The 27,702-nt window shown below is 43.5% G+C and overlaps 2 protein-coding genes, 1 long non-coding RNA gene and 2 other non-coding genes across 17 annotated transcripts; 4 read left to right on the top strand and 1 right to left on the bottom strand.

Moving 5' to 3' along the window:
* The first annotated feature begins 3,819 nt into the window (after positions 1 to 3,819).
* On the top strand, positions 3,820 to 6,745 carry LOC135598733 (uncharacterized). Of its 8 annotated transcripts, none has more exons than XR_010481689.1 (4): positions 3,820 to 3,961; positions 4,051 to 4,158; positions 5,552 to 5,774; positions 5,976 to 6,745. It is a non-coding gene; the product is annotated as an uncharacterized LOC135598733 (long non-coding RNA). The 8 variants fall into 8 exon arrangements; XR_010481688.1 differs by having other exon boundaries at positions 5,888 to 6,745; XR_010481687.1 differs by having other exon boundaries at positions 5,552 to 6,348; positions 6,443 to 6,745.
* Positions 6,006 to 6,101, top strand: LOC135599596 (small nucleolar RNA snoR1). Its single transcript, XR_010481945.1, has one exon. It is a non-coding gene; the product is annotated as a small nucleolar RNA snoR1 (small nucleolar RNA).
* On the top strand, positions 6,218 to 6,311 carry LOC135599597 (small nucleolar RNA snoR1). The gene has a single exon (XR_010481946.1). It is a non-coding gene; the product is annotated as a small nucleolar RNA snoR1 (small nucleolar RNA).
* Positions 6,746 to 21,279: 14,534 nt separating the features above from the next.
* LOC135598057 (dof zinc finger protein DOF1.7-like) lies at positions 21,280 to 22,800 on the top strand. The gene is made up of 2 exons (XM_065091580.1): positions 21,280 to 21,438; positions 21,817 to 22,800. The coding sequence occupies exons 1-2, from the start codon at positions 21,403 to 21,405 to the stop codon at positions 22,591 to 22,593; spliced, it is 813 nt and encodes a 270-aa protein (XP_064947652.1). The 5' UTR covers positions 21,280 to 21,402; the 3' UTR covers positions 22,594 to 22,800.
* A 1,114-nt stretch (positions 22,801 to 23,914) lies between these two features.
* LOC135586698 (uncharacterized) lies at positions 23,915 to 27,505 on the bottom strand. Of its 6 annotated transcripts, none has more exons than XM_065093002.1 (5): positions 26,706 to 27,505; positions 26,260 to 26,362; positions 25,500 to 25,708; positions 24,938 to 25,187; positions 23,915 to 24,161 (listed from the first exon to the last, which is right to left on the bottom strand). In XM_065093002.1, the coding sequence occupies exons 1-5, from the start codon at positions 27,365 to 27,367 to the stop codon at positions 24,150 to 24,152; spliced, it is 1,236 nt and encodes a 411-aa protein (XP_064949074.1). In that variant the 5' UTR covers positions 27,368 to 27,505; the 3' UTR covers positions 23,915 to 24,149. The 6 variants fall into 6 exon arrangements, with proteins under 6 accessions (XP_064949074.1, XP_064949075.1, XP_064949070.1 ...); XM_065093003.1 differs by having other exon boundaries at positions 24,941 to 25,187; XM_065092998.1 differs by lacking the exon at positions 23,915 to 24,161 and adding an exon at positions 24,222 to 24,581.
* Between the last annotated feature and the right edge of the window lie 197 nt (positions 27,506 to 27,702).

The following is a 27,702-nucleotide window of genomic DNA, read 5'->3' as shown; positions in this document are numbered from 1 at the left end:
ATGAGAGACGGCTTTTGTCTCCTTCTAACTTGGATGTTACGCAAAGGACACATATCGAATGATAATTAGTCGATGATATTCTCTCTATCATTTGTTCCCTTAAAAAGTATGCTTCTAAAGCTCTTTTAAGAGTAGGAGTGCTTGATCAATATATTTTAGGCATGCCAAAAAGAGGGTCGAAGAGCTCACCCTCCTCACCTCAAGCAATGTGGGGGTTGGGTCGCTCGACTTACCCATCTTGAGCAGAGAGGTGGCCAACGCTTGACCTCTCCACCTCGAGCAAAGGGTAAGGTTGATGCCCACCTTACCCATCTTAGGTAAAGAGGGGGTCGACGCCCAATCTCTCCACCTCAGGTTAGCCTCGAGGGGGTCCATTTTTTTGACTTGACCTAACTCATGCCTTTGAGGGCTCTCTTTAACTGGTCAGGTTTTTCTAACTATCATATTTTGGGAACCTCTGTCTTTACACCCCCGAGCATATTTTACCTTGTGTCTACCACCATAATGAGTCTTTTCTCACATGGGTTGGGTTTTCCCAACTCATATGTCTCGAGCATGTTTTGTCTTATGCCTCCCATCATCGTAGATTTTTTCTCACATGAGTTTTTTAATTCTTGACTTATGCACCTCAAGCATATTTTACATTGTACCTCCCGCTGTGATGAGTTTTTTTTTCATGAGGGTCGAGTTTTCCTAATTCATATGTCTTAGGCATGTTTTATCTTGTGTCTTTCATCATGGTGAGTTTCTTATCACGTGAGTCAAGTTTTTTCATCTCATGTATCTAAGGCATATTTTGCCTTATGTCTCTCACTATAGCGGGTTTCTTCTTACGTAAGTTAGGTTTTCCTGACTTGCATGTCACGAGCATGTTTTGCTTTGTGCCTCCTGTAGTGTTGGGTTTCTTCATACTTTATGAGGTAGTCATTGTATATCGAACATCCTCATGCCTTCTGACGTGTCCCTGAATTTTATCATGTGCTAAGTCGACACTACCACCATCAATCTCTTTACCTATAATCGTGTTGTATGTTGAGGGGATATCCACTACCATGAACTTAGTCAAATTATTTTGGAGCAAGACTTGTCTTTGACTGTGACATATAAATTCATAGTCCTAAGAGGAGAGATAAAGTTGTCGGTAAACCCTATTAGTAAAGAAGTCATTGGAGTAAGCCGTTAGTTGATAGTCTAAGTTTTCAAAAAGTATCAAAGTAAAAGATATCAGTAAAGCTACCTATGTCAATTATAATCCTCGTCATCCAAGCATTAATCATTCTCAAAGAGACCACTAAAGCATCATCATGATTTAGGTTGAGGTATTTTGTTTCTTTCTCCTTGAAAGTTATTTTTAGGTTATCCTGCATCCTTAGGTGCTTTTAGTGGTAGTTCGGTCATAAGCCTTACAAGCCAAGTTATCTCCCCTTGAGATAAGTCCACTAATGATGACATCAATTTATCTTTTTAACAAATCTTAAGGTCAGGGTGAGGGTTCTTGGTGCTTTCAAATGAACCACTTAAGATATCCTCGATGTATGAGCTCTTCAATATGCTTTTTCAAGTCACGATAATCTTCAATGTCATGGTTGTAATCTTGGTGGAGCTAGCAATACTTGGACTTGTCTCTTTTCGTCAATGAGGTATACATTAAGTAAGGGTTTTAAAAGAGCACATTCTCTTTTATCTAGAGAAAAACTTCGGTTCTAATTATTTTTAGGAGGGTTTGTAACACCCCTGATTAAACCTACATCAGAAGTGGGAAGGACTATGATTGAAATATAAGAGTCTAATAAGTATATTACTATAAATATTTGCTTAAATATTTTGGTCATTGGTTTCGGCCAAACGAAATTGATAGGTCAGTTACCCCATTAGGCATTGGTTGTGACATTTAGTATCAAAGTCGACCAACTCGTCACGACGTGGAGCCCTCGGCTATATTGGGCATTGACAAGGATGTCAAGCCTTGGGCTAGTTAAGCGAAAGAGTAGATGGAAAGCAACGAGCATATCATTCTCGTAATAGGCATCTTAAAGTGGTTGAGAAGACATGTCATATTAGGACATCTGAGTCACTATATAGCGACATTTAAGTGTGAAAAGTTGTAATATACACCAACCCGAGATGGGGTCGACTAGTGCTTCTCCTTTTGACTATTGGAGTTCTCATCGCATTCAGATAGGGCAGACTGAGAATGGTATGGTCCATTGAATTCCACACTGGGATTGAAAGTACTCTTGGGATGTTGGCATTAAGTCGGGTCAAGGAACCTCGATGGGTGCTAGTGGTGATGGAGTCGAGGACTACATATGAGCTAATGACACCACATATTAAGCCAACTAGGGCAAAAGCGAAGTGATGACCTATATTATATTTGTTAGTGTCTACACTTCCTAAGTAAGGTTTAAAATACATCGGTGGAGATGAATATGTGGTTTAGAGTCATCCCTAAGAGTGAGAAGTCCGAGTCATTGAATAAGTATCAATATGTCATCAGTGTTTGCACTGAGGTAGATGCACCGATGTGCGAAAAAAAGGTGGTCGTTACGTATCTTGAGTGAAAGTACTATAGGTCGAAGGTAAAATCTCTTCATTCGAGCATTCATTGAGGAGATCAATAGGCAGACATTCCTATATTATCAGACCATCCGCTTAACGTCAAAAATGTTATAGGAAGATGTTATTCACGTTCTGATTAGCTTAATATGAATTTGACTCATATACATAAGATTGTTCAAGATGCCTTCAAGGTGAAAATAGTAATCTCCTAAGGTGCTACTTATATTAAAATTAAGATCAAAAAATATTTTTAAACCTAATCTCTTGCTCAAGTTAATAATGCTATAAAGATGAGCATGATGAGTAAAACGTATTTCTCTAGGTTAAAAGTATTCTATAAAATATTTTTATAGTCTTTAACAATCTTATTTTGACCCTTTATTTGCATAAGTGATATGGACGAAGACAACCTATAATTATTTATCTGGGATCTGTGTTCATATGCACATACCGGTGAGGAATGGCTTTGATCTCTTCTAACTTGAACGTCACATGAAAAAATATATATCTGATAATGATCGATCGACAGTATCTCCCTATAAAGTTGCTACTACTGTCAGCAATGTGACATGAAACATTGCCCGGTAAGACCATTTACGACGAAAGGCATCACAGTGCGAAGCATGCTAGGGAAAAAGCAATCAATTATCCCACGCAAGAGCACACTCCTAGCTTGTTGCGCTCGCCTGATCAGCCTGGCACTCTGATGCCTGCGAGCATTTCAAATGGCCAGCTTCATTTCACACAAAATGCACATGAACATTGAACAAACCCAACACCACAACTAAATAGAAGGTCATCATCACGATAGAAAAAGGGCAAATGGAGCAAGATTTCTCACAGGGATCCATGATGGTTCCAGTTATCGACGGCGATCTCTGCATCAATTCAACCCATCCGCCGGACATTCGATCGAATAGTCCGAGCACAAAGCACAGGAATAGTCGATTCTACTAATTAGGTTGAATGGCGACTACCCCAGGCCAACAGGGCAACGTCGTTCCTCTTTTTGATCTCGGACCGCTGGGGCTTCTTCGTGTAGGATCACAACCGCAAGGCGGCGGCGGTGCTCGACGCTCGCCGGTGGGCACCATGTTGACGTCCAAATCGAGCGATGTCAGCGACAATCGGCAGAGTTCAGTCGAGTCTACCGGGGAAGGACACAAATGAGCATTTATAGATCTGAGACCTGAGTCGAGTTGAATCGGGTTCGTTTTCGCCTCCGGCTCGATCATCGACCGTTCATCTATAATCTAATTGATTCATGCCAATTAACGGTAGTGACTTGTAGGGTTTTGTATAAATATCGTCGTGGTCGGCGACTTGTAGGGTTTTATGCCTCACTAGTCGCCGCCGCTGGGGAGTGACACAAGTGGGAAATCGGGGGAGGGATCGCGCAATGGTAGTTACATCCTATGAATTGATCGCTCCATTCTTTTGGCTTTTCTGCTCTCTTTGCTTATTGATATCGTCAGTTCTCATCCTTTGCAGGCGTCGGAGAAGAAATTGTCCAACCCGATGCGGGAGATCAAGGTCCAGAAGGTGGTCCTTAACATATCTGTAGGAGAAAGCGACGATCGCCTTACCCGTGCGGCGAAGGTGACAAGTTCCTTCATACTATTCATTTGTTAATATGATCCAACGAACGCAGAAAGCCATTGTGGGAAGTTTCCGGCCATAGATTTTGTTTCTGCTTTTAGGAGATTCATTAGTAGTATCAATGCGGTACTGGCATGAATCTTGGATCTTTGGTTGCCTTTGATTGTGGTAGGATTAAGGTATTTGCTACTTCTGACAGATAAAGAGTGTTGCAAGAAGTTTCTTCTTTGTTTTAAGAATGCTCTCATTTATTGCGAACAAAGTTGTTAACCTTTGCATGATTTGCATCTCTTTAGACTTGTATTGACATTTTGTAGTTCTTAAAAGAGAGGTTATTGTGGATAATATTCTTTTTCGGCTTAATATAGAGGCTATAGCTTAGTATTTTAAGTTAATTTTTGTGATATATTTCATATTATTGGGAAAAGGCACCATCTGATATCACATAATCTCTGGCACTCGTTTGGTGTTTTAGTTTTATTATTTTGTGCCCATTGGATTAGTGCTGAATTATGCTGTTGTTTATATCTTTTTTATAAATTCTTTTGATGACTGTCAACTGATGCAGTTGTCTTGCTAAGTTCAAGTGCTTAGTGTGCCTTTTGATTTTCCCCCCCAATTTTATAGAGTTTGTTACAGCTGCAAGATAATGGTTTTCTATTTATTATGACAATTGATGCAAGTCTTTGTCCAACTTGGATGAGCCATACATGTTTGGACATGTTGGTATTTTGACTCTTGAGCCTTTTTTTCAGTGGGAAGCCTGATCCATTAATTTTTGCAACATCTAACTTTTGGAATGATGATGTTACATGATACTTTTTGGGTGTCAAAAACAGAATATAGCTTAACAATGAATATATAGTTGGAGCAGGAAATATCTGCATCAAATTGATCATTTTATGCTCCATTAAACTATAAGAACTTATGGTCAGTCGAGACTACAAGGAATCAAGTACCAGCCAGAACGATTTACTGTCCTGTTTGTACTGGTCCCGTGGTCCAACCAAAGGACCAGTGCCAGACCATATAGCCCGGTACTGATCGGTATATAATTTCTTTTATTGATTTTTCTGATGTTGTTTGTTGAAATCGATAACGGACTGTGATTAAATATCAGGTTGAGAGTGTTGCTTGGTTGTGTTGGTTGCATGTTCCATGTGATTGATCTTTTCTGTAATGTATTAACACTTGTTCAAAGTTATTCATATTTTAATTATGTCAAGCAGGAAAAATTGTCTTATGACGATTGTTATAGTTCTTCAGTGTTGCTCAATTCTTCATTGCCTTCTGCTCTCTTTTCTAATCATTTTGTATCCTCAGCAGGTGTTGGAACAATTGAATATATATTCTGCAACAGGTTCATATTTTTTGTTGTCTTGTTGCTTTGCAGATCTTGAGAAAATTTTCTGTACTATATAGCCAGGTATACTGTTCGGTCCTTTGGGATTCGACGCAATGAAAAGATTGCTTGTTATGTGACCGTTAGAGGGGACAAGGCCATGCAACTCCTAGAGAGTGGCTTGAAAGTGAGAGTACGAGTTATTGAGGAGGAACTTCAGTGAAACAGGATTCTTTGGCTTTGGAATTCAAGAGCACATCGATCTTGGAATCAAGTATGACACTGAATATTCATTTCGGGATCGATAGATAGTAATTTTTATTTTGTTAAATAATTTTATTATTTTATTTCTTTCCACTAAGTTGCCTACTTTTATATTTTCATCAGGACATGTTCCTCGAGATATTATGTTAGTTGCAACTATTTACTTAAGAACTGTATGCTCTTATACATCCTTGTGCCGCGCCTTGTCCAGAGGCATAATTATTGGAGAACTGTGATCAAGGGTTGTGATGAGAATTGCTTCTTTCTGACACCTCTTGTTTGAGAGGGGTTACTTCAAGTTGGCCCTTCTTTGAGCAGAGTAGCAAATATCTGAACCCTTGTTGGATTGATGCTTGTGTAATCAATTCTATGTTTGGTGCAATTCAGAATGCTTTTTAACCCTTTTTTAGTAAATCAGAATGCTCTCCGGTTTCAGTGGTTTGCAGTGGGCAGGGCTATGATGAGTAAACTTTCTTCTGATACCACTTGTTTGAGAAGCGGTTTCTTGAGCACCCTTCTGTGACAAGATTTAGCAATGAGTTGAGCCCTACCGTGTTGACAATCTCGTGGTTTCACCGGCGCTAGTATTATTCTTTGTGCACTCTTCTTCCACCTGAAGCTATTTTGCATTCTGAAACCTTTTGTCACCTAATGATTTGCAGTCAATGACTTTGACAGGTATAATCCTTCAACAGGTATATATGGGATGGACTTCTATGTGATGTTGGAGCGAGCTGGTTAGTGGCGTCGCTGCAAGTCAAGTCTCGTGTTGGGATTCAACACTGGGTCACAAAGGAAGATGCCAAGAAGTGGTTCCAAGTCAAGTACTAGGGTGTCATGCATAATAAATCCCAAGCAAATACTGCATCATAGATGGTATTTTCCAGTTCACCGTATCTTACGGTGCGTTCTCTCTACTCGATATTGTTTGTTACTATTATTAACTAGTTCACCACGGTATCTGATGGTGTTGAATGGTAAGCTTGAAAGTTGACAGTGGTCTTGTTGGGTAAATCAATCTCGGTAGCAGTAATGTGCAAAATACAAGCCAAAGATTCGCTTGCTAATATAGCAGTTTATTGTCACCATCATAAGTTAAAGTCTCCGTCACCATGAGTGAACGGTGAGGGACTCAAAGAGTAAGGGCTCTAAAAGAACACAAAAGACAAAAAAAAAAGGGAGAAAAAAAGTGCAAGAGACATATCAAGTGAGTCTCTTGTGAGTTTAGACTTGGATATAGTGAGAGGCAGTGACCGACGGAGAGAGCACATGTCGAGTCTACGTGAAGGAGCTGATGTTGACAGCCGGGCTGCCATCAATGTTGAAGATGCCGAAAAACCTATGGAACGCTTTTACGCCTTGTACGTGCTCCTTGAACATATCAGATAAGAACACCTCCACGGGTTGATTCGGCCTCTTCGGCGTTGTCATTCCATTGGACGCCCGCTGCATAAGCCCCTCTACGTAAGCTGCTGCGTTCGCAGGGGTGGCGGCGTTGTCCCCTGCCGTCGGCCATCCTGTCCCCGACACCATCACCCGGATCCCCCCGAACCCCTCCCTCTCCATCGCCGTCACCAGGGCATCGATCATTACCTCCAACATGTTTGTATAGTGCCGGCCACCGTCCAGCATCGGCTGCGCGTTCCCTCTGAAGAGGCAGAAGTTCAAGGCTATGCTCGTGGGATCATGGATGAAGCGGAGGAACGGGTACATGTTCACCATGAAGGGCGCCCCGGTCTCTGATAGGAACTTCAGCATCGGCCGGATCACGGGGAGGCAGAATGGAGCGAACGCTCCGGCCGACGGAGGCATCAGAACGCCCAGAATGTGTGAGGCACACGGCGAAGATAGCTTGATGGCGGCATCGAGTCCCGACGTCTGCAACGCCTTGTGAAGATTGTACATGGCTGGCACGAGGTGCCGGATGATTAAAGGGTGCGCTTGGAGTACCTCGTTGCCGACGGCAAGGTAGCACACCTGCTTGGGGTCCACGAATTTGAGAATGTTCGCCTTCAACCAGTCGAGGGCGGCGTCAACACCACCCATGGAGAGATGCATGATTTTCTCGTTGGGCACGCCGACCATGATCTGAATCCCGGTGCCCTTCAGAGCCGAGAGGACACCGGGGATGGGTACGAAAAGGCGAACCTTGGAGATGCCATGCGACTTAAGCAGGTGGACGATGGCGGAGGGGGAGGGGAGACTGCCGCCGGCATGTCCCAAGCTCACGCCAAAAGAGCGCTGGTCCGCATTGCTGCTACCGTCGACAATGGAGGAGGAGGGGGAGGAGGAGGACGACGACGATGAGGATGACGAGGAGGTCTGGTTTCCATATGTGCTACTATTGTAGGACGTGCTGACATTTGATGAGGACGACCACGATGACGGTGGCGATGGCAAGGAGGAGGTTTGGTTGCCAGCTCCAGTACTGTTGTGGGATTGGGATGAGGATGATGAGGTCGATGACGACGGCGACGATGAAGTGGAGGTTTGGCTGCCGGCTCCGGTACTGTTGTGAGACACAGTGACATCGGATGAGGATGATGAGGACGACGATGGCGGCGGCGATGAAGAGGAGGTTTGGCTGCCGTCTCCGGTACTGTTGTGAGACACAGTGACATCGGATGAGGACGATGACAACGGTGGCGATGAAGAGGAGGTTTGGCTGCCGTCTCCGGTACTGTTGTTAGACACAGTGACATCGGATGAGGATGATGAGGACGACGACGGCGGCGGCGATGAAGAGGAGGTTTCGCTGCCGGCTCCGGTACTGTTGTGAGACACAGTGACATCGGATGAGGACGATGACGACGGCGGCGATGAAGAGGAGGTTTGGCTGCCGTCTCCGGTACTGTTGTGAGACACAGTGACATCGGATGAGGATGACGAGGACGACGACGACGACGAAGAGGAGGTTTGGCTGCCGGCTCCGGTACTGTTGTGAGACGCAGTTACATCGGATGGGGATGATGAGGACGATGACGACGGCGGCGATGAAGAGGAGGTTTGGCTGCTGGGTCCGGTACTGTTGTGTGACACAGTGACATCGGATGAGGATGATGAGGCCGACGATGATGGCGGCGATGAGGAGGAGGTTTGGCCGCCGGCTCCGGTACTGTCATGGGACACAGTGACATCGGATGAGGATGATGAGGACGACGACGACGGCGGTGATGAAGAGGAGGTTTGGCTGCCGGCTCCGGTACTGTCGTGAGACACAGTGACATCGGATGAGGACGATGACGACGGCGGCGATGAAGAGGAGGTTTGGCTGCTGGCTCCAGTACTGTTGTTAGACACAGTGACATCGGATGAGGATGATGACGACGACGACGACGGCGGTGATGAAGAGGAGGTTTGGCTGCCGTCTCCGGTACTGTTGTAAGACACAGTGACATCGGATGAGGACGATGACGACGGCGGCGATGAAGAGGAGGTTTGGCTGCCGTCTCCGGTACTGTTGTGAGACACAGTGACATCGGATGAGGATGACGAGGACGACGACGACGGCAGCGATGAAGAGGAGGTTTGGCTGCCGGCTCCGGTACTGTTGTGAGACACAGTAACATCGGATGAGGATGATGAGGACGATGACGGCGGCGGCGATGAAGAGGAGGTTTGGCTGCCGTCTCCGGTACTGTTGTGAGACACAGTGACATCGGATGAGGATGACGAGGACGACGACGACGGCGGCGATGAAGAGGAGGTTTGGCTGCCGGCTCCGGTACTGTTGTGAGACACAGTGACATCGGATGAGGATGATGACGATGACGACGGCGGCGATGAAGAGGAGGTTTGGCTGCCGGCTCCGGTACTGTCGTTAGACACAGTGATATCGGATGAGGATGATGAGGATGATGACGACGGCGGCGATGAAGAGGAGGTTTGGCTGCCGGATCCGGTACTGTTGTAAGACACAGTGACATCGGATGAGGACGATGACGACGGCGGCGATGAAGAGGAGGTTTGGCTGCCGTCTCCGGTACTGTTGTGAGACACAGTGACATCGGATGAGGATGACGAGGACGACGACGACGGCGGCGATGAAGAGGTTTGGCTGCCGGCTCCGGTACTGTTGTGAGATACAGTGACATCGGATGAGGATGATGACGATGACGACGGCGGCGATGAAGAGGAGGTTTGGCTGCCGGCTCCGGTACTGTTGTGAGACACAGTGACATCGGATGAGGATGATGAGGCCGATGACGATGGCGGCGGTGAAGAGGAGGTTTGGCTGCCGGCTCCGGTACTGTTGTGAGACATGGATGAGGATGATGAGGACGACGATGACTGTGAGGATGAGGAAGAAGAGGAGGATTGGTTCCCAGTTCCAGCACTGTTGTGGGAGTCGACAGCGGAATTGTCGCTGCTGGTTCTGCCGTCCGACTGACCGCCCTTTTGCTTGCTGTTTTGGCCGGAGTGGGAGGTTCGATGGTGGCCGCGAACTCTCTGGCACTTGCAGACGACGTCGTGGGCATCAACAGCAAAGATGGAAGCCAGTAGGAAGGCGAGGAGGAGGAGGAAGAGAAGGATTGGGGAGTCAGGCTTCCTCATTCTGGCCCTCGGTATGTTGTTCAAGCTACTTAGCAGGAGACGAAGAGGTTGTGGATGCTATTGTTGTTGCAGGAGCTCATTGATTCACGCTTCCAATTTTTCTCTTATATATTGCTCCCAGGCTTTCTAATTTTGTAGAATTTTGTCGCCCGCAAGCCATTGCGTTTTACCCGGATTGTTGAGCAACCGTTACTTTCTTCCCCTTCATATTTCCGACACTTGGTCGGGCCTCTCTCTCTTCTTCTCTTCACCATAAACCAAAGCCTGAAGCCATCATCATGCATGCGAATGCTCATTTGCTCCATGTTTTTGGGAGTTGACGAGCAGAGCGAACGGGCTTAAATTACACGACAAACGCATACATTTCCTTAGTGGATTTTGCACGTGCAAGTCGTTGGGCTGCGCAACAAGTATTGGGCTTTGAGACGATCTCATGGCCTAATGGGCCGAAAACAAACCAATCACGGTACCCATCCGGGAATCTGAACGTGTCACATACTTTCATCGATGTTATTAACTTCGATAGGGAATTGTTATTGCCTGAGTATCGTTAATCGGAGAGTTAGCATAATCTGATTCTATCCTGAAGGCATAGACCCATCCAAGAAGATCATGTGGGTCACAAGGGAATGATCCGAGCGGGAAGCTGAGGTGACATATGGACTCTCGAGGCGTTGCTAGTTTACGGTGGCTGGTCCAAGGTCATCCCGAGGTGCGGCTTATTTGTTGAAGAGGGTTCGGTGTCGTCCCAAGATGCGCCTTGGTCTTGTCAAGGAGGACTCTGCACAAGCGATCAACGTCGGAGGATGTCCCGACTCAACACCTTCGATGATTAAGTGAGTAAAGAAGTGAAGAGGGTTTAGTAGAGCTTTGAAGAGTTTAGATGAAGCCCACTTGCCTTTGTCTGAGTTCAGGGGATGACTTTTATACTTGGGTAGCCGGTGGCATAAGACCAGCAATGGGTTAGGGTGCCCCTTAGGTCGCTTGGGGGCTTATTAATGATGGTAGTTGATAGCATGCCCCCTGATGAGTGGCATTAGGGAAGGGCGATCATGGTAGCATGGTTCATCAGAGTTTTGAGCTTGTTTGGGATAAGTTGAGGATGGTCCTCTATGACATTCGTCCAAAAAGAGGAGTTGGGGAAGTCGAACCACATTGTCGGGACTTTAATGCTCTTTGTTATCGTGTGTGTGGGCCTTCCCAAAGTTGAAGCTGGAGGTGTTAGTTTGCTTGTAGTAGGCAAAAAATAATAAATGGATCTTGTTAGTCTTTTTCGAGGATCGAGACGGGCAAGGATCATTGAATCGCTCTCCTGCAAGTGATTGTAGAGGGAAGGCGGGAGTTCTTCTACCCACATCATTGCTTGGGTGTCATGGTGAGTTGATAGTGTTTGGTATTTTCTCTTTTAGGAATCTATCATCAACTGACAGTCATATATCATCCAAATCATCCTTCATAAAAACAAACTTCCATCTCCTTCATTATGGTAAGGAAGGCAATCACAAAATTACTTCTCTCCTTTTATGATAAATGAAAAAAAATTTAAACTCTCTTATCTTCCTTTATAACAAGAAAGGATATCACAAACTTCCTTCCTCTCCTTCAAGATATAAAAATACATCCTAAATAAGAAAATATGAAGGACTCTTTTCTTTCTCGAACTATTTAGCCCACATTTAGGGATATTGAATTACTAACTTAAGTGTTAGAGGGATCGGGTCCTAACCTTAGTCTTTGTGTAGGTGGCACCTCAGGAGCATAATACTTCCACCTCGAAACCATTTCAGGAACTTGATACCTCCACCTTGGAGCCACCTCGACAGCTTGACACCTCCATCTTGAATCCATTTTGGGAGTTTGACACTTCTACCTTGGAGCCACCTTGGATCTATCTCAAAGCCACATTGGGAGCTCGACACCTCCACCTCAAAGCCCACCCAAAGACACTTTGGATGTTCCTACGCATACGAGTCCAGACCACATTGAGCTAACTAAGATATCAGTGACATTTTTTCCTAAAGTTTAGCGTTAGAAGAAGGGTCAATGTCGCAGGAATGTTTGCCTATCAACACTCTCAACGAATGCTCCAGCGATAAGGCCTCGCCTCTAACTCATAACACTTTTACTCTAGAGAGCAATACTCATCCTTCCCATATGTCGATATGTCCATCTTGGCACAAACATCGATGAGGCACTAGCATTTGTTCAACAACCTAGACCCCCCACCCTTAGGAATAAACTCGAGCCACATGCTCATTCTTGTCGATATGTTCCTGAACCTTGCCAATCAGGTGCAAACAATTATAAGCATGTTGCAAGTTGTTGCCCTACTCTTGCCTCAACTAACCCAACAAATGGTGTCGCCATCTGTAGCCATGGACGATGCCTCAACTGCCACTAACACTAGCACCCATCATAATCTCCAAACCAATGCGATGCTAGCATCTTAGGATCGCTCGAGGTCCATGAAATTGCTAGCCAAAGAAACTCCCCACTCCCTAACAATGGAGTTTAATGCACCACCGCACCATCACTCTGCTTTGGCCCAATTTGAGACCCAATTGATGGATTCAATATATGACTCCCTAAATGTCCAACTACGGCAAATTGACCAATACCTAGATGAGATGCGATGAGAGTTTCAACATCCCAAGTGGGAGAATCCGATCGATCCTACTTCAAGTCAATCTCTATTCACCCAAAACATTTAAGAGGAATCAATCTCGACCAACTTTTGCCTCTCATTGTTGGAAGCCTTTGATGATGTATCAACTCGGTTGAACACATTGCTGCCTTCCACATCTAGATGTCTCTCTATAGCATCTCGAACGCTCTGATTGCCATGCGTTCTTACTTACATTGAGAGCCTTGACGTGAGAGTAGCACTCTCGTTTGAAGCCACTCTTGGTCGGCTCATTCGTTCAGCTTCTAAAGAAGTTTGAATTCTACTTCCTCGAGAATGTACACCCGAAGTTATCGATAGTAATGTTGCTCGGATTTAGGCAGTGGGAGGAAGAGACACTCTCCAATTTCGTCGCCTAGTTCACCAACAAAATTCGAGACATACAAGATACTCATCCATCACTCACTCGTGATTCAAACCTTCATGATGGGGCATAGGCCTTCTCTCCTTTTTTGGTCATTGGTGAAGAGGTCGTTGATAACTATACCTGAGGTCCTCTAGAGGGCCAACCAATACATAGTTGTCAAGATAATAATCTCAAGTGCGAGAAGATGCGAAAGAGGTCACGGTAGGAGCGACCACCATTAGTTCTAACTCCAAGGTCACCTTGACGAAGAAAACAAGACCAACCCAAGCCACCTACTCGTTCCTGTTAGAGCTAGCCTCAAGATATTTACCAAAGGGTAATTTTGGTAACCCAACAAAGACAATAAAGCAGAAGAATAAAAGAAGCGACAAGAACACCAGATTTACGTGGTTCGGTCAATTGACTTTGACCTACATCCACGGACGAAAGAGGAGCAAATCACTACTACAAAAGGGACTATTACAAATGCATTAGGAAGATGTTCCTAGGCCATAAAACACCCGAAAATACTAAACAAGAAAAAACCTCAACTATAAGCCCAAACTATTTAACTGAGTATGGACTTAAACCCAAAGCAAACACTTAGGTTTTTCTTGTGGTGTCTCTGATTTCAAAGCCCAGACCCTTATTTATAGTTCTAATAGGAGATAACAAGTCTGATTTTCTCGACATGGGACTATGGGAGTTGCCAAACTAACAAATCTCCACCTTGGCATGTCCCAACAAAACTTGCTCCACCTTCTTCATAAAAGCCCCAACGGGCAATCACCAATAATGAACACCAACCAAGTCCAAGCACTGCTTGAACTTGTAAACCGGAAGAGGCTTTGTAAGCATATCAGTTGGATTGTCCTTTGTATAAATTTTCTGAACAAGGACCTTTCCCTTAGCAATGATATCTCATTTGCATCCAACAATTTTCTTACTCGAATGCGGCTTCACAAGATCCCAAGTTCTTTTCCGATGGAGAGATTCAATTTCTTCATTCATCGCGATCAACCACTTAGCGGAATTATCACAAAAAATTGCATCTGAGTAGGAAGTAGGCTCACCAACTTCACTTGTTTCTTCTGCAACAGACAAAGTATATGCAACCAAATTTGTATATCTTTGTGGTGGTCGAATATCTCTTCATGATCTATCATTGGCTATGGAATATTGCTCTTCCTCTAGAGCAACTTCGTTAGTAGACTCAGGACCATCTATTGGTATTCTTTGAGTAGAAGAGTTTAACTGAAAAGAATCAGACCATGATGATGACGAGACTGCAACTGAGCTTGTGATAGTAGTTCCCTGCAAAATATACAAGCTACCAGACCTACAAGCTTTCATAACAATAAAAGCATTTCTAGAAACTTTCATAACTCCACCTTCAGCTGTGTATTTACACCCAAGGGCCTCTAGGGTGCCTAAAGAGATGAGATTCTTTTTTAAATCAAGAACATGTCTAACATTAGTGAGCGTCCTCACAATACCATCATGCATTTTAATTCGGATTGTTCCTCTACCAACAACATCACATGCGACATTATTGCCCATCAAAACAATTCTACCATTACAAGATTCATATGTGGAAAACAAATCCCTATTGGGACATATGTGATATGAACAACTAGAATCTAAAATCCATTCAATTTTAGACATCGTCCTGTCATCAGTAACAAAGAAAATATTTTCAACATTCTCATCAGATGCTACACTAGCTTCAGCGGACTCAGTAGTTTTCTCAACAAGTTTTCCCTTTTGCTTTAATTTATTTTTCAATTTAAAGCAATCAGTCTTAATGTGCCCCATTTTATGACAATATCTGCATTCCAAATTTCTATGTCTGGGTTTAGATCTAGATTTAGATCTACCACTATCAAATTCTCTTTTATCTATTCTATCCCTAACAACCAGACCTTCAGCCTGATTCTCTCTACTTTCCCCAGTGATATCTCTATCTATTTGCTCCTTAGATTTCAGTGCAGATTTAATTTCTTGATACGAAACTGTTTCTTTTCCATAAATCAAAGTATCACGGAAATGATTAAAAGATTGGGGAAGAGAACACAAGAGTAATAGGGTCTTATCCTCATCATCAATTTTTGCATCTATATTCTCCAAATCCATAACCAAGGAATCAAATTTATCAAGATGTGAGAGTATAGATGTACCTTCAGTCATCCGAAGCATATACAAACTCTGCTTTAAGTAGAGACGATTCTCTACTGTCCTCTTTATATACAAGGGTTTAAGCTTGTCTCACATGCTCTTAGCCGTAGTCTCCGTAACTACCTCCCGTAAAACCTCGTCAGAGAGATTCCTGCAAGATCTTCCTTTGACGTACCATTTGGAATGTTCTCAGCTCCCTATAATGCCAAATCAACTCTGTCTTGAACCAGAATGGCCTCCATCTTGAGTTGCCATATGCCAAAGTTGATATTTCTGTCGAATTTCTCGACAATGATCTTTGCTATTGTCATTGTTGCCAAAAGATCCCAGAACCAGGCTCTGATACCAGCTTGTTAGAGCTAGCCTCGGGATATTTACCAAAGGGTAATTTTGGTAACCCAACAAAGACAATAAAGCAGAAGAATAAAAGAAGCGACAAGAACACCAGATTTACGTGGTTCGGTCAATTGACTTTGACCTACATTCACGGACGAAAGAGGAGCAAATCACTACTATAAAAGGGACTATTACAAATTCCTTAGGAAGATGTTCCTAGGCCATAAAACACCCGAAAATACTAAACAAGAAAAAACCTCAACTATAAGCCCAAACTATTTAACTGAGTATGGACTTAAACCCAAAGCAAACACTTAAGTTTTTCTTGTGGTGCCACTTGTGGTGTCTCTGACTTCAAAGCTCAGACCCTTATTTATAATTCAATAGGAGATAACAAGTCTGATTTTTCCGATTTGGGACTATGGGACTTGCCAAACTAACAGTTCCTGTTGAGATATTCCTAAACCTCACCCTATAGGTGCAGACGCTGATGGGCATGATGCAAACTGTTATTATGCTTTTGCCCCAAGTAGCCCAAAAGAAGACTCCAACAAGATAGAAAGGGATACTGAAGCGATACCATGCCTTGGTTCATGGATAAGTTATCTTTGTTTAATCTACGATACACCTTAGTGGCTGGCCAAGGACATCGATCGTGACGGCCTGCTTGGCTACCATAACCCCCAAGCTAATACCAACTAGGACTTTGGAGGTGGTGGTGGCAGCAAGTCCATCACCATCGCTAGTTGTTCATCCAACAACTCTTGAGCTAATACCAGCTAGGACTCCAGAGGTGACAATGACGGTAAGTCTACCCATAGTAAGCTGTTCAAGTGCATCAGTGACACTCACAATGGTGATGTCGCTAAGAGCTATGGCTATGTCTCCCTGAAGCACCACATCCTCAAGCTTCATGACTTCGGCCCTAGAGGTGACGTTGGCGATTACTTAGCCTTTTGCTTTTGTCCCCGTTGTCCTTGCCTCCATCGATCTCTCATACAATGTGAAGAAGGATCAAAAGTTATCTCTTACCCAAGAATGACTTTGCCATTGCCCCCCCCCCTCGCTAGCCTTATGCCGCCAAAGGCAATCTCTAAGATCGAGATGTTGTTGAATTTTATCTTTGATGAGGTAGGAGAAGGGGAGATCTTCACAGTGCTAGGGATGAATGGCTCCAGCAAGCCCACCCTAATCGATGCCCTTGCAACCCGCATCGTGTGGGAAAGCTTATCAGGTCCCATCATCCTCAATGACAAGAAACTTGAGAGTTGGCTCCTTGAGTTGATCTTCACTTATGACATACATGACAACCTCTTATACCCCATGCTCACCGTGGAAGAGACCTTCATGTTCTCTGTGGAGTTTTGGTTATCGTGATCGTTGTCTGCCTTGAAGAAGAAGAGCCGAGTATAAGCAACCATCGACCAGCTTGACCTTCGGTCTATTGCCAAGATCATCATAGGCAATGAGATCCACCGTGACGTCTCCAACGAAGAGCATCGCCATGTGTCAATCTAAATCGACATCATCCATAGTGGAGAGAAAATTTGAAGCTCGCCATGGCAGGAAGAGCCGAGATTCGTTATAGTAGAGGAGGGACATGAAACCCATCATGATGGAAAGAAGATTTGAAGCCCACAACAATGAGAAGACTCGAGATCCGCTACGATGGAGAAGGGACATGAAACTCATCACGGCAAAAAGAATATTTGAAACCCGCCATAGTGGAAAGAAGATTTGAAACATGTCATGATGGGAAGACTTGAGATCCACTACAGTGGAGAAGGGACATGAAATCTACCATGACAAAAATAATATTTGGAGCCCGCCATCGTGGAAAGACCCGAGATCCACTATAGTAGAGAAGAGACATAAAACCTACCATGGCAGAAGGAAGATTTGAAGCAAGCCATAACGAGAAGACTTGATATTCACTATGACAAAGAAGGGATTTGAAATTCATCACAACAAAAAGAAGATTTGAAGCCCGCCACGATGGGAAGACCTAAGATTTGCTAGATAGAGAAGGGATAGGAAATTCATCATAGTAGGAAGAAGATTTAAAGCCCTCCATTACGGGAAGACCCAAAATCTGCTACGACGAAGAAGGGACATGAATCCACTATAACGAAGAGAAGATTTAAAGCTTGCCATAGCAAAAAGACCCAAGATATGCCACAATTGAGAATAGATTTGAAATCTACTACAATGGAGGCGCAAGGCCAAATTCGCTCGAGACGCTTGAGTAAAAAAAACCCAACTTGTGCCAAGATAAATTTGCTATGGTAAAGGCACAAGGCCAAATGCACCCGAGATGTGTGAGTCAAGAAAATTTGACTTATGCCAAGATAAATCCGTTATAGTGGAGAAGCAAGGTCAAATACGCTCAAGACGCATGAGTCGAGAAAACCTGACCCACACCAATATAAATTTGCTATAATGAAGGTGTAAGGCTAAATGAACTCAAGATGCATAAGTTGAGAAAACCTGACCCATGCCAAGTTAAATTTGCTATGGTAAAAGCATAAGGCAAAATACGCTCGAGACGCGAGTCAAGAAAACCCACCCATGCTAAAATAAATCTGCTACGACATAGGAGAAAGGTCAAATGCGCTCGAGACACCTATGTCGAGAAAACCTGATTCACACCAAGATAAATTCGCTATGACAAAAGTACAAGACCATATGCGCTCGAGATACGTGAGTCAAATAAACCCAACTTGCACCAAGATAAATCAGCTATGATGGAAGCGTAAGGCCAAATACACCAAAGACACATAAGTTAGGAAAACTCGAAATGCGCCAAGATAAATTCACTTCGATGGAGGTATAAGGCCAAATGCATCCAAGACATATAAGCTAGGAAAACTCGACCCACACCAAGATAAATCCGCGCTGAGATAAATTCACTATGATGGAAGTACAAGGCCAAATGCGCTTAATACACATAAGTCAAGGAAACCCAACCCGTGCTAAGATAAATCCGCTATGATGAAGGCATAGGCTAAATGCGCCCATGGAGTGTGAGTCGAAAAACCTGACTAATGTTGAGGTAAATCAGCTATGATGGAGGCACAAACCAAATGTACCCAAGACTTGTGAGTTGGAAAACCCAACTGACGTCGAGGTAAATCTGCTATGGTGGAGGCACAAGCTAAATGTACCCGAGGTGTGTGAGTCGAGAAACCGGACCGATGCCGAGATAAATCCAATATAACAGAGGCATGAGCTAAATGTGCCCGAAGCATTTGAGTTGGAAAACTCAACCGACACTAATAAAAAATTGTTACGATGAAGGCATAAGCCTAACGTACCCCAGACACTTAAATTGGAAAAACCCAACCTATAGGATGAGATCTCAAACACTCCTATGCTAAAAAAACCAAATGACGTGTAAGGGGGGTAATGATATAGAATCTACCGTCAGTTAACATGTGATTGTTATATGTCATCCAAGTCATCCTCCATTCGCCTATTTGTATAAAGATTAAAAGTAGATAAACACAAGCTAGAAAGTCAATCACAAACTTTCTTTTCTCCTTTTATTACAAGACAATCCTAAACTCCTTTATCTTTTTTTATAACAAGAAACGACATTAAAAACTTTCTTTCCCTACTTCAAGATATAAAAATACATTCTAAATAGAGAAATACGGAGGACTCTTTCATTTCTCAAACTACTCGAGCTCATATTTAGGGATTTCGGATTACTAATTTGAGCATTGGATGGATCGGGTCGAGAAATCCCCCCGACCTTGATCTTCATGCAAGTGGCACCTTGGGAGCTCAACACCTTCACTTTAGAGTCGTCTAGGATCTACCTCGAGGGCTCAACACTTTTACCTTGGAGCCACCTCAGAGTTATCTCGGAGGCATATCGTAGTAATCTCGGAGTGATTTCAGATAATTCTATGCACATGTTCAAATTACATCGGATTGATCAAGACATAAATGATATTTTTTCTTAATAAACTTTGACAAAGATAAAAGCAAATTCGATGAACATGAACGTTGAATGGATGGGAGAGGAAAAACGCGGTGTAGAATGGATAACATAGTGAGAAGGGAGCTTTGCAAACGTCGTGATGATCTTGTGGTCATCTTCATGACCCTTCAGAACACCAAACGGTGTGTTTGTGATTGTGGCTTGCGGACCTAATCAGTGTTCTCTTCGACACATTCGCATCAGCTTTGGTAATCGGTTGGGAAATTGGGATTGCGGAAAGCTCGGTTCTTTAGATTTTGTAAACCGAATCAAACTTATCCTCGTCCCAACCGACCACGACCAACCCCCACGACACAATCTTTCGTTCTTGCTTTCTTGACTGAGTGGCTATCTCGATTGGAAAGCGACATGATCGATCGGAAGAGACAGCACGGGAAATGGCGATGGGGACGACGACGACGACGACGTGAGATCTTCACGCGTGGGAGATTACATTTGACCATTAACGTCTTGCCGACACCTCAGTTACGTTGCACGTGGCAAAACCCCTCTATCCGCGACTTCGCTACCACTGCATGTACCGCCACCAAGAGGAGAACAGGAGGTCACGCCGATGTCACCTTATGGGACCCATGTGCGTGGGCCTGTGCGAATCGATACGTTGCTTGTGGGCGGAGAACGAAGGACCGAGGAAAAGTAACTAGGAAGAAACATAAAAAGCTGGAAAGAGAAAAACCAAAGATACGAGACGAAGAAGAGATACGAGAAAAAGAGAGCGAGGTGGGCTCCACCACACCGTTGCTACAGAGTGGCGAAGAGGAACGGGTCCCACGCGTGGAGTGGCCTTTCGGCTTTGGCGAAGCCCCAAATATTCCAAACGTACCCGTCACATGACGGCGCCGACACGTCTGGATTCTTCCATCCGACGGCTGGCAGATCGTGTCGCAAGGACAGTTGGCGGGTCCCAATTCGGGCCCATTGCTGACTGGATTCTTGCTCGGCGGCAGGAGCATTCGAATATATATATATATATATATATATAAAGGAGAAAAAAAATCTAACAACATCAGGAAATAAACTTTCTCTATAAATCTGAAAATATTTTCTATTTCAATGAAAGATAAAAATACTTTTATCAGTGAGATCTTCGAATTAATTAATGCCGAGTGGGTAGTAAGAACGCAAACAAGGGAGGGGCTAAGACAAATAAAAGCCAGACGACGTCAGTGAGATGGTAGGCTTCGGCTTGTTCACCACGATGGACAAGGTGAAGGTGGGGATTCGACGAGGAAGTCAGTAAAGGAGAGCTCAGTTGCCGTTCCGCCACTCTTTTTCCCCTTCTTATTCACATTCGTCTTCCCACCTCACTGACCCAACCAAAGTGGTACTCTGCCCTTCCCATTTCCTGTCACTATCTCTCGTCTCCTTTCCTCCCCTCTCTTCCCTCCTATATATATAAATACTTCGTTCAGCCTAGTCTCAAGACCTCTTCTTCTTCTGCTGCTGCAACATCACTAGCTCATCTTTTTCTTGGATGTTCTTGATCTTAGCCTCTCTGATTCATTTGCGAGAGGCTGGCTATAATCTCCACTCCTTCGATGCAGATCTTCATGGAATCATCTGACTGGCTAAAGGTGTAAGCAATTGCACAAAACCTTCTCTGAGCATTCATCGGTCCTCACCTTTTCTTGTTACAGTCATGAATATTATCTTATCGATGTTCTTTGGTTATCTGCTAATAAGAGAAGTCTGCTCATTCCCTGAACATCGAAGTCTTTCCAAATGCTTCCAAGTCAGACCTGAAAGAGCTTCATCTAAACCAAATGAGCCTGTAACTCTTGGCTCTCGATGGACTTCGTGCACATCATGACCTCTAACCTTTGTTTATTCTGCTGGCACCGAAACCAGTGCGCATAATGTGTTTTTAGGACCACAGCTCACACATTACGATGACGATCGGGTCAGTGCTCATCGATCTTCTGTTTCCTTTCTTTTCTCGCACTTTAATGCAGAGCGTCGTTCGCGAGGACGGCGGAATGGACTTCTCCTCGACACCCGGGGAGCTGCTTTCATGCTCGAGGCTGCCAGTCGGTGACAGAAGGTTGAGGCCGCAGCAGGAGCAGGCCAAGTGCCCCAGGTGTGACTCGACTCACACCAAGTTCTGCTACTACAACAACTACAGCCTCTCGCAGCCGAGGTACTTCTGCAAGGCGTGCAGGAGGTATTGGACTAAAGGCGGAGCTCTCCGCAATGTCCCGGTCGGCGGCGGCTGCCGAAAGAACAAGCGCCCGGCAGCCAAGAAGGCAGCCGAACCACATCGTCAGCCGGCCTTCTCCTTGCCGGGCGCAACCGATCTACAATCCTCCTTCAACGGAGCGCAACCGCAACAGTTCCCCTCATTGACTGAGATCCCAGGCAACCTAAATTTTGCGGAATGCAAGTACGATTCAGAGCTCGGGAGCTTCTCTAGCGGTCTTCATCCCATGCGCACCAAGTACGGAGCCATGCAGGGGAGCTCTCAGAGCTTCGTCTTCGTGAGCGAGGGTGACATAGGTCTCGGGGTTGCAACCCAGGGTTTCCCGTCAGATGACAACACGCGTGAGGTGTTCATGGATGGAAGCCATGCGGTACTGATGCAGGCTTGTCAGAGGATAGAGGACCCTTTTGGACAGAACAGGAACACAAACACGGAATTCTTGCGCTTGCTTGGCAGGAACAGTGGTGTCCAGATGGTGGACGTCACCCAATGGGGTACTCCGACTGCCTCGGATCATGGGCCGGAATCATGAATGGATGCAGGGGGTTTCCTTTGAGTCTGTGAAATCTTTCCTCCCAAGTGACCTCCGGTATCTGAACAGAGATGAAGATGACCATGGAGGAAAGTCCTACAAATTTGATGTGCGTTCCTGCCTTTTCTTGCTGATGATCTAGCGAGAGTTGGAAGTTTAATATTTATGACTTTTATTTCCAAAATCAATGATGTTTGTGTTGGTTTGTATTAGCGGTGTAAGTTTGGATGGAAGCATTAACAAACCAATTACATATTGTCTCCGGTTATTAGATACCTTTAACGTCTTAATTTTTATATTTTTAAAAAATTATATCAATATTATTATATTTATAAAAATAAAATATCTAGATCAATTTATCCTAATGATATCAGTTTTATCAATGAAAACATAAAACTAAAAGGTACAACAAATTAACGTTAGGTGGCAGTCAATAACATCGCTAGCGTCGATAACATCGCTAGCGTCGATGGTGGTAGACATTGGTGTTGCTAGGATGCTGACGCAAATATAAAGCGACGAAAAGACTGCTTGGTAGACATTGGTGTTGCTAGGATGCTGACGCAAATATAGAGTGACGAAAAGACTGCTCGATGAGACATGATACTAAAACTAACGTGATAGTTGAAGGAGCAGCAAGAGCTCCGATGACCCCAATTTCGAGCCAAGGTTGGGATCTACCCAACAAGTCAATGACCCCACTTGCCTCCACAAAGAGCGCACCATCGACTTCATCGTCACCCGCCTTGCATCGCTCTATATCTACATCGACGCTAACGCAATTATCGAGCGACAACCACCATCATCTGTGTTGATGTCGACATAATTATTGTTCGACAACTACGTTAGTATCGACACAGATCTAGAACGATACGAGACAAGCAATAATGAGATCAATGGTGTGCTCCTCGTGGAGATGGATGACGTCGTTAACCCATTGGGCAGATTTAGCCTCGACTCGAAGCTTGAATCACTAGAGTTGCTACCGCTACCCTTGCTATCACATCAATTTCGATACCATCACTCGTAGAGTAACCTTTTCGCCGCTCTACATCTACGTCGACACCAACGCAGATGTAGAACGATGTCGCTTTGCATTTTCATCGATGTCGTCGTTAACGACCAAGCAACTATGTCCAGGTCGACACTAACAATGCTGTCATCCACGACCACCGAACATAAAATTATCTTTTTACCCTTTATTTTCATATTTTTATCGATAAAATTAACACCATTAAGATAAATAAATCTATATATTTTATTTTTATAATTATAGAGATATTAATATACCTTTTTAAGATGTATAGATCGAGATACTAAAGATAACTAACTATTAGATAATTTATCCAATTATTCTATGCAACTTCTCATCGTACACGTCGTTACACTGCTGTCAAAAGAACTTGCGATCTGACTATTATGATGCCATGACCAAACCGGCGCAAACAAATAATGTTTGAGAGACTGAGGAGTTCTATGATCACTTCGAATGTCAGGTAGAATTAATTGCACCGGTTGATTTTACACCGTGCTCAGGTACAATCCTCAGTTCCTCTTCACATTGTTATCTGAAATAAATAAATCGATTATTAGTAGCTGAGCAGAGCTCACATTTTATGAAGCAACACTAGCTAAAAACCCACCAAAGGGGAGAATATTTAACAAATAAGCATACAGTAATGTCATATGCACAAGATAACAGAGCCAACGAATACAAAATGAAAAATAAGGAAGAACACAATTTCCCCATAGGAAGAAACTTTTTTATCTTCTTTTGGAGGAAAGAAAGTGAATTCAGATGACTAATCTGTAAAACATTGTCACAAAGGCCAGAAAGACAGCAAAAATAGGAAGGAACTCGAGTGACGGATAGAATCCAGAGGATTTGTAGAACATTTTCAATTTCCAGTTTGGCCATGCCCTCCTGCAAAGCATGTGCAATTCCTTTCTTTTAGTGTCCTCTCTAGCCTTGTGTCCTGCCAAAAACACTAAACAAGTGTAACTGAAAGATCACAAACTCTTTATACTATTTTTTGGGTTGTAAAGATCAACCATGTTTGTAGACAGGGTAACAGGAGTTCTCATTCCCTAGCTGTACAAGATAAGGATTTTTAAGTTGATCAGGTGTGGAGATCTAACTGGCCATACTTTTTGTATTCTATTCTGTGCTCTGAGGAGGAAAGGTATGGGATGTAATAGATATTTAACTTAATAAAAGTTTCCTTTTTTTTGGAAAGAAATCACCTGTGGCACCTGTTAAAAAAATAAATTTTGCTATTTACTTCAGATCCTCATCAGTAAACCACAACAAAAATGATAATAAAGGGTCACTAGTTTAGACTACCACAGTGCAGCACTCTTCCATGAACTCAGTAATTTTGGCAGAATACATATGAGGGTAGCTCCTTAGATGGTCAACATGTGGGGATGAACCGAAATCATGAGCATGTACAATTCTTCCTGAGGTCTTCTGCTCCTTGATAAAGTTTTCTACTGAGTTGACTGGAATGACCATGTCAGCTGAACTGTACAGATAGAGCTGAGGACAGAGCGGCTGTTTATTCCACAGTATGGAGATGGTCTTCCTCAGCCTCCTGTGAGAATATACCTTACTGTTATATAGTACAGTTCCAGGAAAAAAAAATTAAACTTATCACAGTACAATCCAGTTCAACGATGTCATTCTTCGTTTCTGTCAGTCTCAGTATCTCTAGATTTATGTATAGAAAAATAGCATTAGTCTATTGCTGAAATTAACTTCAAAAGGATTCTTTTCTAGCATATAATCAATTTAAAGAGAGCATTCTTTTGTCAGAGCATCAATCTCAAAGGAAATGCATATATAGAAGCCTATCAAGGATAGAAAGAAAAAAGAAAAACAAATATGCAGAAAAAGAAGCACTTACTGGTTTACGTCAGGCAGCATTAGAACCAATGTGAAAAACTTTTCTAGAAGTGATAATGTTAAAATTTCAGCAAAAGAGGAACTATTGTCCTTTGTGCCCGTTCCATTCATTTTCATATCCGGTTTGGCTACTCCATTATTTTCATCAGAAGAGCTTATCAAGGAGCTACGCTTTTTCAGCAAAGCAGCAGAAAATCCTGCAGCCCACACCTGGAAATTTGCATTGTATAAACTGCTCCAATTTTCTAAATAATTAATAAGTTGATAGAAAGTAGGGATGTTAGTTGTAAGCAACCAGAAAACATGAGATATAGTCAATAAAACAAATAAACAGATCTGATCACAAGAAATGCTGGAGTGATTTTGATTTAAAAAAACTCACAAGTATGACTGAGGAAAGATGCCAAGACATCAGCAATATCTTAAAATTTGAATTTATGATAACTTCCATAAAATTCAATCCTAATGCAATCTGCATGCGTATTTGTTTTCCACAGATGCAATATTATTCATGCTGCAACTTATTCTGAAATCATCAGATACCGTCACCTCGAGAATGAAGCATTAACTATTCGTGCCACCAAAAGAAAGAAGTTGATAAGTTATGAGTACAATGTGGAATGCTGGTGTGGAACCCGAGTCTAATAAAGTAAATATGCTTATCTCGCAAGTTAAACAATCCTCTCTCGTTTGATAAATTCAGAAACATAAGCTCACATTAGATTATATAATGCAACCCACAAGAGTAGCGGTACACAAACCTGAGGGCTTATCTCAGGGTCAGCTCCAGAGTCGATAACACATCCTTTGATCTTCTCAATTATATCAGGCCTTGTTTGCAAGTTCTCAAGTATGCTTCCATAGCTGCAAAACCAACAAATAGTTTCTCCTCTGATAAAAACATCGACAAGGCTATTGAAAGGCAGCATTGATGCCCAGTGATTTAGGAATAGCTAATAAGGAAGAATCTGCTACCATCTCACAGGAAATGTGGCCTATTTACAATTTGTAGAGTTCCACAGAAATATGCTCACTAAAGTAATTTTTACAGATTTTTTGTTTAATGTTGATAATAACATGCGTTAACTATATGGTGCAACACAAGATGATCTGGAATCAATGCATATAGCGTGACTTCATGATCCTAAATTTACTCCAGTTATCTCTATAATTTTGATTAAATAGGTCAGGTAGGTCAGTTATTTACGTTAGCCAACCCGTATTGCTGAAGGTGTGAAAGAGCAGACAACGCTCTCTGCCATCTTCCTCAGTCTGCGAGCACCAAGAAACAAGCTCTGTAGTGAACCGAGCAATCTTATCCTGTACCCTCCTCCCCAGATCAAAACCCAAGAGCTCCTTCACCGGGATGACGAACTTCACCGGTTCGATCCCCTTGGAGGTATACAACCCCGCGTACTTGTTGAGATGCTTTGGCTCAGCTCCCAGCCAACCGAGCATCACGACCCTCCAAATCGCTCCCTTCTCGCTGTAAAGCCCTAAATCTCCCCCCTCCAGGACATCCCGATCTCGACCCCAGTTGACGAAGCCCTCCTTGAGACCCGATTCGGAGGCGAGGGCTCCCTCTTGGGGAGACATAGAGGCGAAGAGATGGGAGAGGGAGAGGAGAGGTGGGAGAGAGAGGGAGGAACTGGCCAATCGCGGCGGGGAGGAGCAAAGGCCGGCGGCGGATCGTCGTGCGAGTCGAGAGCACGGATGGAAGACGAACGGCGTCGGAGAGCCGCAGCCGCTGCTGCCAACCGGAGGAAATCTAGAGTTTGGGAGGGGGAGAGGTAAGGAGGGGACGGTGATCAGCCGGAATTGGCGATGGAGAGCGGCGGTCGATCCGAAGAAACGAACGGAAACCTCCATTTTGAGGCGAGAGAGCGGAAGAGTGGGTGGGCAACCCTAACAGACCGAAAGAAAGAAAGGGCAAGATTGTTAACCCAATTATTTTGACTAGTGCTCCAGCGAAACGAGAGCTGCAACCAACGAGCCTCCAGACTGCTGGAACGAAATGAGCAGTACCGTCACTAAATCCTGTCTCTCAGATCAAAAATAACATATATTTCAGGATTAATTACACCATTTTCTATATTTAAAAAAATTATATTATTTTTTTTATAATTATAAAAATAAAATATTTAGATCCATTTATTCTAACATCATTAATTTTATTAATAAAAAATAAAAATTTTAATATTTTA

The sequence above is a fragment of the Musa acuminata genome, chromosome BXJ2-1 (assembly GCF_036884655.1).
Source record: "Musa acuminata AAA Group cultivar baxijiao chromosome BXJ2-1, Cavendish_Baxijiao_AAA, whole genome shotgun sequence".
Classification (NCBI taxonomy): domain Eukaryota; kingdom Viridiplantae; phylum Streptophyta; class Magnoliopsida; order Zingiberales; family Musaceae; genus Musa; species Musa acuminata.
The sequence above is the reverse complement of the archived record's forward strand: the minus strand, read 5'-3'. Positions and strand labels throughout refer to the sequence as shown.

Coding starts and splice junctions, on each gene's coding strand:
- LOC135598057 (XM_065091580.1), top strand. CDS start 21,403: ATGCAGATCTTCATGGAATCATCTGACTGGCTAAAG. Junction 21,439..21,816: donor AATCATCTGACTGGCTAAAG/GTGTAAGCAATT, acceptor ACTTTAATGCAG/AGCGTCGTTCGCGAGGACGG.
- LOC135586698 (XM_065092998.1), bottom strand. CDS start 27,367: ATGGAGGTTTCCGTTCGTTTCTTCGGATCGACCGCCGCTCTCCATCGC. Junction 26,363..26,705: donor AGCAATACGGGTTGGCTAAC/GTAAATAACTGA, acceptor TTGGTTTTGCAG/CTATGGAAGCATACTTGAGA. Junction 24,582..24,937: donor TGGAAGAGTGCTGCACTGTG/GTAGTCTAAACT, acceptor ACACTTGTTTAG/TGTTTTTGGCAGGACACAAG.